The 14,813-nt window shown below is 33.7% G+C and overlaps 1 protein-coding gene across 1 annotated transcript in view; it reads right to left on the bottom strand.

Moving 5' to 3' along the window:
• The window catches only part of PGM2L1 (phosphoglucomutase 2 like 1), a 44,950-nt gene that overhangs the window by 20,814 nt on the left and 9,323 nt on the right, over positions 1 to 14,813 (bottom strand). The window contains exons 2-4 of the mRNA XM_069469257.1: positions 5,497 to 5,664; positions 1,794 to 1,900; positions 988 to 1,072 (exon numbers count right to left, since the gene is read on the bottom strand). Of these exons, the coding sequence (XP_069325358.1) occupies positions 988 to 1,072; positions 1,794 to 1,900; positions 5,497 to 5,664 (360 nt within the window). The remainder of the gene's footprint in view (positions 1 to 987; positions 1,073 to 1,793; positions 1,901 to 5,496; positions 5,665 to 14,813) is intronic.

The raw sequence follows: 14,813 nt of genomic DNA, 5'->3' as shown, positions 1-14,813 counted from the left end.
ACTTTGCATGGTTTTAGCTTGCACAGCTATCTTTACAGCCCTGCACAGCCATGCAAAGAAAGGACTGCCTGTAGTTTCTAATCTTCATTATAATATTAATATCTTCCTTAATCCATTAACTATTTATGAATGTGTTTTTAAAATTCCAAACATAGGGGGTTTATGGGCTTTTTTATTTCTAATTTTATTGCATCAGGGCCTAGGTATATGGCTTGATAAGCTGTTCTATGGCATTTTTTGAGCCTTTCTTTGTGACTCTGCTTAATAATAATGTATGTCCTACCATCACCGAACACAACGTTTTTACACACACACACCCCAGATCAAGCCAGTTAATGGTATGTTCAAATTTATCCTTAATCATTTTTGTCTGCCTGATAATCTATTTCTGAAAGGAGAGCATTAAAATATCTCACCATAACTGTGGACTTGTCAACTTTTTTTTTTTTTTTTTTTTTGAGACAGAGTCTCACTCTGTTGCCCGGGCTAGGGTGAGTGCCGTGGCGTCAGTCTAGCTCACAGCAACCTCAAACTCCTGGGCTTAAGCGATCCTACTGCCTCAGCCTCCCGAGTAGCTGGGACTACAGACATGCGCCACCATGCCCGGCTAATTTTTTGTATATATATATTTTAGTTGTCCATATAATTTCTTTCTATTTTTAGTAGAGACGGGGTCAACTCTTGCTCAGGCTGGTCTCGAACTCCTGACCTCGAGCGATCCACCCGCCTCGGCCTCCCAGAGTGCTAGGATTACAGGCGTGAGCCACCGCGCCCGGCCGACTTGTCAACTTTTATAGATCAAGTTCTCAGGTAGTTCAACAAATGCTTCTTGAATGAAAATAAGCTCAAAACAAAACTTGTTTTCCTTCCATTGGTCCCTCATATCACTCAAGCCAGAACTATATGCATGAAATAGATTTGAATCCTAGTTGACTTAAGAAATCTTTTCAAGAGCAAACTGTATGATCACTAATACAACATACTTACTACAAAAGGTGTAGGAACATATCTTGAAAAAAGATACACAGGAACATCTTTGGCCAGCAAGACTGCAGCAGTGAGTTTAGCAAGCCTAAAAAAAGAGAAATTTCATTTAGTCCTTAGTTTACCATACTTTCTAAAAACCAATCTTCCACATAAATGTTTCATATTATAATTATTCTAAATAATAGTAGCCTAATAGAGCCAATTCTTACAATCACTGATTATTTAAGCCTCATGCTCCAACTGAAAAATTTTAAATATTTTAAAAAGGAGCTTAACAATTAAGAGAATTGACATTTCCATTTCTTTCTTTTCCTTCATTCATTCTTTAATGTCTCTTTTACTAAGAAATAAAATCTGCAGAAGGCAAAAATAACAGAAGAAAGTGAAATAAGAGACTTTGATGAACCCAGTACACCTAATTACTCCCTGAAAAAAGGTATCACTACATCATGATTAACTATTTATGAAAATACCCTAAAATTAATCAAATAGGGCTATAAGAGAATATAAGCTACATAATTACTCCTACCCAGTGCCTTCACCAAAACATTAAAATTACAATATAAGCTATTATGTCATTCTAAATATGAGCTCTAAATATCTTAAGATTTTACTCTTTCCTATAAAATATAAAAGCTTATCTTTGAAATGCTTTTTCTCCTATTTCAGCTCTAAAATATACATTAGCATGTGATCACAATTCTATTTGACAGTATCCTGTTTCAGAAATCCTACTACTATACAAAAAATTTTTTTAAATGTTTTATTCCACTCCAACTTAATCCTTGAAACAATAAACACTGTACCTCTGGCTGCTGCAGCTGCTAGTTACTTGACCCCGAGTATCATACCCCACGACAAAGCCTCTCTGCTTGAAGTCTGAGAAACATCTCTCAAGGTATTTGTACATCCCCTGAAGCAAATAAACACAAAAGATTAGTCCTGACGAATGCTTGCATTTTATATGACTTAAAATTTCTTATTTTTGTTTGGTGTGCAGCTTATTGGCTTCTAGGGAACTAGCTTCTATCTATATGCCCATGTTTACAAATGTGGGTACAGTATTGTTTAATCCACAAATGTATGACGACAAACATTCAGGGGATTTTCAGACACATTTAATACCACAGAAATACCGATTTAGTAACTAAATCAATACAATAAGACTTTAGGAAAAAAAGATGCGACATGAGAGTCAGTAAGCTAAAAAAAAATTGCTAGAAGAGTCAAAAGAAATTGTTTCCTACCTGAAGGCTCTAGAGAACAGAATTTTGACCATTTTAAGCCCTTGCTAAATCATGACTGAAGCCAACCAAAAGATTCGACCTATTTATGACACAAACATTTTTAATCAGCAACATAGTTTTTTTACTGGAACAGTTCTTAAGATGGTTGATCCCAATTGTAATGTTTTGGCTTTAAAATCTCACAGATTAGGAAAGTTTGTAGTCAAGCATGACAAAAAAATGAAATGAAGCATTTCATATGGAAAACATCACAATGATAAACTGAAACCATTTAACTATCTTACGAATGATTTGCTAACTTTAAAAAACAATCTCTAAAAAGTAACACTTCATATTATTACAGTCCTTTCAAATTATTTTCACAAAAAAGATGGGACATTTAATCCTTACAGCAACCCTGGAAAGAAAGAAATGCAGATATCATTTCTAATTTGGTTTCTGTTTTTCAATATCTCTTTAAAAAAAAGAAGGAAGAGAAGAAGATTAAAGCTTCATGTAATGACTTGCCCAAGGTCATTCATTCAAGTAAAACTAAGTCATACTGATTTATTGAAGACCTATTATATGGCAAACACTGCTAAGTAAGTATATGGTAGCATGAAACAAGGCCCCAGTGACTTCCAGTGCATGGGTCTTTCACGTATAATTATTTTCCCCAGCATATTCCCTGTAAGAGTGAGTGTGTATGTGTGCCTGCACCCACATGCACTTAATAAAGCCCAAATCAGCTAGTTTCAACAACTTATTTCTAATGATGATACTATCCTAAAACCTCATAAAGCCTCATATTATTCTCTGTTATGAGAATCCATCTTACCTTATCTCCCTATATCTAGAGTCTGAAAAGGGCTGGGACTTAAGATCAGATTCCATCTAGCTTTTCTACTTCACACAACATAACCCAACTCCTACAAATATTTGCACTTCTATAGAAATTGATTTTCAAACTCCTCCTCCATCCCTTTTTGTAAAGTCAAGGCCTCTTTACATCAAATGAAAGCTTATGAGGAAACTCAATATATAAGAAAACATTGAACTAAATAAAGCATCTCTGGTTGAGGAATAGAAAGGAGATGGGGGAGGGGCAGGTATCCTGTCTATCCAGCCATTTTGGCATCCCATCTCCCCTAGGCTCTGCATTAGCCCTTGGCTTTAGAGAATTCTCTCAGAACAAGGCTAAAGATGATTTGCCATTTGGAAGTATCAGTTAGCATTATGTCTACTGAGCAATTCCTAGCTCATAACTGTTTTTAGTATACGTTAAATGTATTATTGGCCTCAAAAGTGTAATTTCTTGAAATATTGATGATTCACTACAAAGAGAAGCAATTTGTTTCTAGAGTGAATTGCATAAAAATGGAGAGAAATAAAACAAATTGTATCACATTATACAACTGTCTTAAAGAACTCTCATATAGATATGGAAAAGCATGTTAAAGGGAAATATTTTCAACTTAATTTTCTAAATACTCTGGTTAACCTTTATGAATGGTCATTTGCCAAAATAAGTAATCATCCAAAAAAAAATTTTTTTTAAGAGAACAGGTCTTGCTCTATTGCCTAGGGTGAAGTGCAGTGGCACAATCATAGCTCATTGCAGCCTTGAACTCCTGGGCTCAAGGGATCCTCCCACCTCAACCTCCCCAGTAGCAAAATAACTCTTAATTAGAAAGTTAGTCTGTGACCTTGAAGATAACATAAATGACTTCTAAGATAAATCCTGGGCAAAACCAAAGGTCAGAATTTAGTCTACAGGACACATATATCAATGAAACAGAATGGAGAACCCAAAAATAAAGCCACATATTAACAGACAATTGATCTTCGACAAAGCCAACAAAAACATACATTGGAGAAAGGACACCCTCTTCAATAAATGGTACTGGGAAAATTGTATAGTCATATGCAGAAGCATGAAATTGGACTCCTATCTCTCACCATATACAAAAGTCAACTCAGGATGGATTAAAGACTTAAAACATAAGACCCAAAACTATAAAAATACTAGAAGAAAACCTAGGTAAAACTTATGGACATTGATGTAGGCTAAGAATTTATGACTAAGACCTCAAAAGCACAGGAAACAGAAACAAAAATGAACAAATAGGACTTAAACTAAACAGCTTGGGCACAGCAAAAGAAATCAATAGAGTGAAGAGAGAACCTGTTGAAGGAGAAAATATTTGCAAACTATTCACTTGACACGGGACTAATATCCAGAATATACAAGGAACTCATATCACTCAACAACAAAAAAAACAAATAATTCCATTAAAAAGTGGGAAAAGCACATGAATAGACATTTTTCAAAAGAAAATATACAAATGACTAATAGGTATAAGAAAAAATACTCAATATCACTAATCAACAGAGAAATGCAAATCAAACCACAGTGAAACACCTACCCCAGTCAAAATGGCTATTACTAAAAAAAAAAAAAAAAGTAACAGATGTTGGCAAAGATGCAGAGAAAAGGGAACTCATACACTGTTGGTGGGAATGCAAATTAGTACAGTCTTTATGGAAAACAGTGTGGAGACTTCTCAAAGCATTAAAAATTGAACTACCATTCAATCCAGCAATTCCACTACTGGGTATCTACACAAAGAAAAAGAAACCAATATGTCAAAAGATATCTGCACTCATATGTTTATAGCAGCCCTATTTACAATAGCAAAAATATAGAATCAATAAGTGTCTACCAATGAATGAATGGATAAAGAAAATGTGGTATATGTACACAATGGAATATTATTTGGCCATAAAAAAGACTAAAATCATGTCTTGTAGTAACATGGATGGAACTGGAAGTCATTATCTTAAGTGAAACAAGCCAGGCACAGAAAGACAAACATCGCATGTTCTCCCTCATAAGTGGGTGCTAAAAAATGTGTTCACGTGTACATAGAGAGTGGAATTATAGATAATGAAGACTCAGAAGGGTGAGGAAGTGGGAGGGGAGAGGAAGATGAGAAATTGGTTAATGAGTACAATGCATGTTATTTGGATGATGAGTACCCTAAAAGCCCTGACTTGACCACTATGCAATCTATGTATGCAACAAAACTGCATATGTATATCATAAATTTGTAGAAATAAAAAGAAAGAAAAAGAATTAAATCTATAGTTTTTACTTATGTAAGCGTACCTCACTGGAAATAAAGCTTTTTTTTTTTTTTTTTTTTAGAAAAGGACTATATAATTTATAAAGCAAAAAAACACACTGAGAAAAAGTACACATACAATACTTCATAATCCTTACCTGTGTTGACTGTATTACTGTAAGGTCATTAATATAGCAAAACCCTGCCCCCATGGCAGAACGAAGTCCTGCAGTCCCAAAAGTCATTCGACAACAAAGACGATCGCGCAGCTCCTTGTTCATCCCATTTCGTAATAGATTTTCAATCTGCTCTTTTGTTTTGGGATTCTATAAAAAAGAAGTATTAGAATTTAACTAGGATCACAAGCAGAGTCCTAATATTAAGCCCTTCTGAAGGGCCAATATGCATATATATCACACGGTTCTACATTCACTATAAATTCCACCATGCTACCTCTTTATTTTTTTTAAGAGACAGACTCTCTGTCACCCAGGCTGCAGCGCAGTAGCTCAGTCATGGCTCACTGCATCCTGGAACTCCTGGGCTCAAATGATCTTTCCTGCCTCAGCCTCCTGGGTAGTTAGGACTACAGGTGTGCACCATCATTCCCAGCTGATTTTTTAAATATTTTGTAGAGATGGGATCTTTCTATGTTGCCCAAGCTGGTCTCCAACTCCTGGACTCAAGCAATCCTCCCTCCTTGGCCTCCCAAAGTGTTAGGATTACAGGCGTGAGCCACTGCTCCTGGCACAGTGCAACTTCTTAGTATGTATAATAAAAACAATACCTGCCAGTTACTGAGTCCCCAAAGTAGCCAGGCCCTATTGAGGGCAATTTACATATCTCTAACTGTTATAGCATTTTTATAGCACATTAAAGAATGTTCTAACAATTAGAAAATTTTATGAGCTACGAATCCAAAATAAACCTCCTAGTCAAAAATGACACCAATTAAGTTATAGTCTATATTAACTTTGAGAAGGAATAGGGAAACTATTGCATGAATGCCAACAAAAGATGCCTACCAATTAATTACCTACCCAACACCTGCAATTCAAAATGACCAAATAAGCATTACTCTCCTTAAAATCACAGAAAACCATTCAATTTATTTATTACACAAGTTGACCATAAAAAGGTCAACTTTTTATGTTAATTAAATGTGGATTTAGTTAACAATGAGCATAAAAATTCAATTCAAACATGGATTGTGAGGCAGGGCATGCCAACATCTATATTTAGGGATTCTGTATTTAATTGTTATATACTGTAACTTATTTTCATAAATCTCAAGAAAAGCTATGACTAAAAATGGTCTTCACAAAAGAGTATCAGGTTTCAAATAGAAATGCAATTATGATAAGAGTAAAATTTACACAGAATTTTCCAGTATTTTCTTTTTAGAAGAGTCAAATATTAAGAAAACAAGATAAAACACAACTTCTATCTTCAAGATTAATAAGAATTGAGTCCATACGAACCATTTACATCTTCTGCATCTATAGTCTATACAATGATAGTGAATATTCAGGATAATAAACCAACATACTTGAAAGCTGTTAAATGTTACAGTATATTTACCCGTATAAAGACATAAAACATATTTAATATATAATTTAAGCAAAATGGTTTTTTGGTTATAGTAAAAATTAAAGTAACCAGAGCACATGGCCAAATTTATGAGAAGCTGAATGAGATTAACTGAAATTTTAATCTGCTTAAAACTGATGGATGTTTTTACATATGTGTAAAATCTAGACTCAAGGAGTTTTTCTGTTTTATAAATGATACACACTAACAAATATATAGCCTACTTAAAATATGAATAGCTATTAAGAGAAAAATTTAAACAATAACATTATCTGGGCCACTGTCATACTATTCCAATATCTAAGATACCACTAGATTTGATAGAGAAGTCAAAGAGACTTGGAAAGGGTTAATATTTAAAGATAGGCATGAGAATGGCAAAAATTGAATGGACTTTTCATGCGTAGAAGGTACATGGCACTTTCATATACTGTTAGTAAGAATGTAAATTGGGATAGTCTTTCTAGAGTGAATTTGCAGCAAGTATTAAATTTTAACTGCATATGCCTCTTGGCCCATAGATTTCTCTGTCCACAGCAATACCTTCACATGAACCAAAAGATATACTCATGTAAGAATGTTCATTGCAACATATTTAGTGGTAGTATTATTGTACAGATGAAATTAGAGAGCGAGCTCAGTATCACTGAGCTGGTACTAGAGATTTAGACAGGATGTGAACCCAGGTTAGTCTGATTCTAAAGCCAATACCATCTCACTATAAAAAAACAAAATAATTGTGTAAGATAGGTTAATAATGCTTCTAATAACAATTTAACTCCAGCTATAAAGCAAAACAATATTCCTTTTTATCACAGGTATACAAATATAAAAATGATCTACCAGACATAAATGCTATTAGGATACTGAGTATATTCCCAGTGTTTAACTGCACAGCTACTAGAGTAGGGCCTAAAACTCCCATTTCGCTATTATAAACATCACAACCAGTACTAACCTAATTCCTGGTTCTTAAAAGGTTTGTAAGTTAGAGAAAAATAAAACTGGATAAAGAATCATGATGTGTTAGACATGTAAGTAAATCTGTATGGTAAAAAGAGCTCAACAATTATGATAACAAGCATTTGAAATCTACTTTAAATTCAGTTTTTTTCACTATTTAAAAACTAGACATTAAACTAGATGCCGATGTTACAGACTTTTAAAAATATAACTTAAAAAGCTATCTGTGTAGTCATAATTATCATATATTTTCTATTCAGATGATGAAATTAATATTTGTATTTTGTTGCTAAAATCTTTAAATCACGATTTTTATAAACTATCATATATGAAAATAGAGTTATAAGAAAATTATTTTTAAAATGAAATTTCCATGTAGAACTCAGATATAGTAAATGAAAAGGAAAGCAGAAGAGTATATAAACTCTTTTAATTTATATATAAAGAGGTATACATATACTTATGTATCACCTAGAAATATTCCATGCCAATGTAAGAGACTAAAAAATAGTCATTACTTTTGAAGGGGATATTAAGGATAGGGTTTAAGGTAGAAAAGTGACTTATTTTTATTGTACAGCCCAGGTGCTGTTTGGATATTTTACATATATATTACTTTTGTTTATGGTAAAAACTAGTTACGTATTCATGATAGCTGAGAAAAATTACTACTTGTGTGTCTATGTGAAGTCTTTTTACCTCACAAATTGTTCTCCTTTTTCTACCCAGAGAAAGCTATTAATAAGATCTGAATCTGTGAAACTTACATTGGAGCTTCCTTAAATGGAAATTATTATTTGCTTTCTAAATCTCCTCTTTTATTTACAATTTGGTCATTACTTGACGGTAAGAGAAGCTTGGTCAGCCAAAAAAGAAAAACAATTGTTCAACTGATGGTAATTATTAGAAAAAACATCTCTAATTACATTATATATAATGTATATAATTACATTATAATTTAAGTCAGTAGAAGAGTTATTTGATTTACCTATTTTTCAGAAATATACTTAATGACCTATTATATAAAATGAAAATTATTTAGAAAGTAAATGCATTCAATCTGGATTAAATTTGCTCTTAACTAGTATATCTTAGAATCCTAATAATTATAGTATCACAAAAAAGTAATCCTGCAGAAAATCCAGAGATTTTAGTGACTACTAGCATTTTCTATACCTCATCAGTTATAAAGCTAATTGTTTAGTATGAAATCAGTAAGCTACAGAATATAGAATAAAGCCATGCATTATTTTTAAATTTTACCTGTATACCAAAAATTTTCCTTTAGGTTCTAATCCTATGGATTGCTGCAACTTTACATGGCTGAAATGAAGAAAAGAAAGTATCTTCTTACATAATACTCATGGAGATTCTTTCCATATTGTAGAACCATAAGGCCCAAATTCAAAGAAAACATGAAAGAATTGATTTAAAAAAACCACGTTAAGTATATATTAATCGAAGTGCTTTTAACAAACTTGACTTCTTACAAACTTTCATAGGTATGAAGAAAGCTACACACCAGAACAAAATCACACCAACTCTGTCTGTCTCAAATGAAAGTATTAGCATTCACTTATAAAGGATCATTTTGGATTCACTCAAGTTTTTCTGAACCTATTCTAATTAGGGACTTCTGTATTATTTATGTGTAATAAATATAAATGTGTATAAAAATGTGTTTAAAAAGTAATCAAATTTGCCAATGAGGAGTTTACCTATAAATATTCTTTCCTGCTTATTTTATAAACCTAATATTTTAATAATTCTTATACAAGTATAAACATTTTTAAAATGTTACTCACAGAGACTTATGTCTAAACAATAAATATCAGTTTTATATAACTACAGAGAAAAAAATGTTTTAGTTTATTTCTAAACAGAAGTTAAAATAGGAAACTGCAATCTGAAAATCTGAAGGGTAAACATAGCTGACATTTACTTCTGAGGGTCAGCCAGCTTAAAGATCCAAATGTAGAGTCCGGGAGCAGGACAGGTTTTCCAAGTCAGATGCTTCCTTATTAAGTTCAAAATATATTCATGTTAAACCAATTAATTATTTCTTTCCCATTTAAAGGATTTTTGTGTAATTCTAAATTTAATTTCCCTACCTTTAAAAACTTGGTAAAAATTAGCATAAATTACATTGGCTTAGATAAAAGGTTTGAATGACTGTATCTGTCATATAAAATGAAATTTACTTGAATAATAATTGCTTAATGAATACAAAAATCATATCTAGGAAATGAAGATGCTAACTACCCCAAAAGTAAAAGATAAGCTTTGAAATATAACAAGTTATTATAAGTATATTAGATATGCCAAGATTAGTGTGAATGATTAAAATAAAAATGTTAACTTTATTTCAAAACTCAAGGCTACATAGACCTGGTCTTAAAAAAAAAAAAAGCTTTACAGGTTTTACCCAGACATGATTATGTGAGGTACTAAGTATACAAAGTTCAAGGGCTCTAGTCAGTAGCATCAATAAATGCTTTATGTCCTAAAACAGTTAATTTCACTCTAGTATCCTTGCCTGTAAAAAATAGGAAAAATGTTTTACTCTTCTTTCTCAGCACATGGCTAGAATATATTTTCTAGCCTTCCTTGGAGCTATCTTCCACAATACCTAAACTGTATGTTGTACATAGAACATCCTTAATATGCGTTCACTGATTGTGATTCATAATATCAGCAAAATAGCCATGTTCTTTCAGGAAAAGTTAATATGAGAAAAAGAAAATATTAGAATGTTTAAATTTTATAATCAAATATAAGAACTCCCAATAGAAACAAATTTCCTAATTAAGCGTATATATTTTTTAAGATAAAGGCCTAAGGGCAAAATATAATTCATGTTTTTCTTTGAGGATAAATTAAATCACAAATACACACTTTATGTAATCACTCAAATATATATAACATTTATATATATGACATATATATATAAATGTAATATATATTCCCTTTGTTTTAATTATTATTGCATCTTCAGCACTGAGAAAAGAACCTGGCACACAGTAGTCACTCAACAAATGTTTGTTGAATTACTTTTGAAGTACCTACTTATTAAGCACATAATATATGCCAGACACACGTGATACCATAGGGAACAAGAGGACACTGTCTCTGTCCTCACAAAGCTTAAGTTCTAGTGAGGTATAAGGATGAATAAATGGACAATTACCACATAGAATATGAGAAGTATTAAAAGAGGAGTAAGTATTAAAAGAGAAGCACACAGGTTAAGTCTCTAACTCAGAATGGATTGAAGGGTAGAAAGCAGAGTCAGGGAAAGCTAAGTAGAATTAGTAATATCTGAACTGAAAGGTGAAAAATGAGTAGGAATCAGATTGTGGAGGGAGGAGGGTGAGGAATAAGTTAGGAGTAGAGAATGAATTCAGTGTTAGACTTACTGAGTTTGAAACGATATCTACACCCAACATGCCAACCATTGCTTTCCTACCCAATAGTCTCTTCCTAGTAACCAAGAAAATGAAATTAAGAACAAGATACTCTTTTTCACCTAAAGATTTATTAAGAGTTTTTAATATAAGTAAGCTCAGTGCTGGAGAGGGAGGGTATAATACTTAATATGGCTGGGTAACAGACTACTTCAAACTTAGTGGCTTAAATCAATAATCATTTATGACCTGATGTGGTGGCTCACACCTGTAATCCCAGCACTTTGGGAGGCTGAGGTGGGAGGATCACTTGAGGCCAGGAGTTTGAGACTAACCTGAGCAACACAGGGAGACCCTGTCTCTAAAAAAATATATTATAAAAAAATTAGCAGGGCGTGGTGGTACACACCTGTGGTTCCAGCTACTTGGGAGGCTGAGGCAGAGGATCACTTGAGCCTAGGAGTTTGAGGTTGCAGTGAGCTATGATGATACTACTGCACTCTAGTATGGGTGACAGAGTAAGACCCTGTCTCAAAAAAAAAAAAAAAAAATTATTTATTACCTTTGCCAGTTTCTGTGGGTTAGGAATTCCGAAAGGGCACAGCCAGGAAAGCTGTGTCTCTGTTCCATGTTGTTTGGGGCGTCAGCTGTAAGACTTGAAGACTGGGTGCTGGAATCACCTATAGGCTTGTTTACTCATATATCCAGCAGTGACACTAGCTATAGGCTGGAACCAAGCTTGGGCTGTTAAATGGAGCACTTATCAAGGCAACTCCTTGTGGCCTGGGCTTCCTCACAATGCTGGGTTCCAAGGACGAGTGTCCCATGAGCAAGCAAGCCAGGGGGAAGTCATATTACCTTTTATGGCCCAGCCTTAGAAGTCAGGCAGCTTCACTTCCATTGCCCTTTTTTGAGGTTCCCTACCAGGTTCCAGGAGAGGGAACATATATCCCACCTTTCAATTGTGGAGTGCCAAAGTCACATGGTAAGAAGGGCACATAGAATGGGATATATAGGTATATAGGTGCAGCCATCTTTGAAAAATACAACCTGCCACAGAGGGACTATAAATCGATACAATATCTCAGATGACAATTTGCCAGTGCTATAAATAGCTTAAGTATTAAATGGTCTTTGATCTAGCAATTCTTCTAGAAATTTATCCCAAGGAAATAATCATGGTTGCAAGTTAAGATTTAGTTATAAGGTAGTAGTAACATTCATTGGGTGTTGAGCAGATGAGGAGGGGAGGAGGTAGGAGGGGACGGGTATATTCACAACTAATGGGTGCAGTTTGCACTGTCTGGGGGATGGACACCCTTGACGCTCTGACTCGGGCGAGGCAAAGACAATATATGTAACCTAAACATTTGTACTCTCGTAATATGCTGAAATAAAAAATTTAAAAAAGGAAAAAAAAAGACTTAGTCATGAGGATATTCACTAAATCTGTTGTTTCCATTAATAATAAAAAAAACTGTAAGCAAATTACAATTACAAAAATTGGCTAAAGTATGATATACATTAGAATAGTATATTAAAATGATACTAGAATTTTAGTGATATGCAAAAACTTACGATATATTAAGGAGGGAAGTACATGAACCATGTGTGATATGATTCCAAATTTATAAAATGGATACATATATGCATAGAAAAATAAAACCAAAAGGAAAAATGTGATTGTTATTTATTTCCTTATATGGAAGGATGACTTATATAATCAGGGACAAGAGTTTAGAGAACAGAAATTAAACCCAAACTCTTAATCCGTTCAATGATGTCATTCATCAATTTAAGAAATTTTATAGCCCTTATCTCTTAAACTATTGCTCCTGGCCCATTGTCTCTTTCCTCTTCTTAAGAGACTTTAAATGCATATTAGACCTTTTCACCGTATCATCTTATGTCTCATATCTTCTTTTTTATTTTCTCCCTGTCCTTTTGTCATTCCATGCTTTGTTCTTTTTTTCTTTTTTTTTTGAGACAGAGTCTCACTCTGTCACCTGGGCTAGAGTGCCATGGCATCAGCCTAGCTCACAGCAACCTCAAACTCCTGAGCTCAAGTGATCCTCCTGCCTAAGCCTTCTGAGTAGCTGGGACTAAAGGCATCTACTACCACACCCAGCTAATTTTTTCTATTTTTAGTAGAGATGGGGTCTTGTTCTTGCTCAGACTGGCCTCCAACTCCTGATCTCAAGCGATCCTCCTGCCTTGGCCTCCGTGAGTGCCAGGATTACAGGCATGAGCCACTGTGCCCGGCCTAAGTGTGTTTTTATTTCTGTATTTTTTTCTGCCTGTCTTATTAATTCCTCTTTATTATCACTGGTAATTAAGAATTTACTAGATCACATTGAATAAGTATGTGAAATGATGGATATGTTAATTTGCTTCACTACAGTAATCTTTTTACTATCTATATATATCCTATAATATCATGTTGTATTCCTTAAATACATACAATAAATTTTTTTAAAAAAATTTACTAGATCACAATAGTGAAAGACAAAATTTGCTAGAAATTTCCATTGCAAGATATATATATGCTTTGTTATAGGATCATTTCATGAGAATTAAAATCACATAACAGCAAATATAAATTTAAAGCACTGGCACTGAGACTTCTGGTGCTGGTAATGCTGGATTAGATTTTTATGGTCAACCCTTCTAGTGAAAACAACTTAAAAAGCTGGAAGGGTGGATCGGAAGAATCAACATTGTTAAAAAATGTCTATACTACCCAAAGTGATCTACAGATTCAATGCAATCCCTATTAAATTACCAACATCATTTTTCACAGATATAGAAAAAATAATTATACTCTTTGTATGGAACCAGAGAAGACCCCGTTTAGCAAAAGCAATTTTAAGCAATAAGAACAAAATGGGAGGTATTAATTTACCAGACTTCAAACTATAGTACAAGGCTGTGGTTATTAAAACTGCGTGGTATTGGCATAAGTACAGGGACACAGACCAGTGGAACAGAACAGAAAATCCGGATATAAAACTATCCTCATATAGCCATCTAATCTTTGACAAAGCAGACAAAAACATACACTGGGGAAAAGATTCCTTATTCAATAAATGGTGCTGGGAAAACTGGATAGCCACATGTAGCAGACTGAAACAAGACCCACACCACTGAAACAAGACCCACACCTTTCACCTCTCACAAAAATCAAATCACAGTGGATAACAGACTTAAACCTTAGGTGTGAAACTATTAGACTTCTAGAAGAAAATGTGGGAAAGACTCTTATAGACATTGGCCTAGGCAAAGAATTTATGAAGAAGACCCCAAAGGCAATCACAGCAACAACAAAAATAAATAAATAGGACCTGATTAAATTAAAAAGCTTCTGCATAGCCAAAGAAACAGTCACGAGAGCAAACAGACAACCTACAGAATGGGAAAAAATTTTCACATGCTACACATCCAATAAAGGATTGAAAACTAGAATCTATATAGAACTCAGGAAAATCAGCAAGAAAAAAATCAAACAACCCTATCAAAAA

This window comes from Eulemur rufifrons, chromosome 6 (genome assembly GCF_041146395.1).
Source record: "Eulemur rufifrons isolate Redbay chromosome 6, OSU_ERuf_1, whole genome shotgun sequence".
In the NCBI taxonomy this organism is placed as follows: Eukaryota; Metazoa; Chordata; class Mammalia; order Primates; family Lemuridae; genus Eulemur; species Eulemur rufifrons.
Note: the sequence above shows the minus strand (reverse complement) of the source record. Positions and strands in the feature narration are given on the sequence as shown.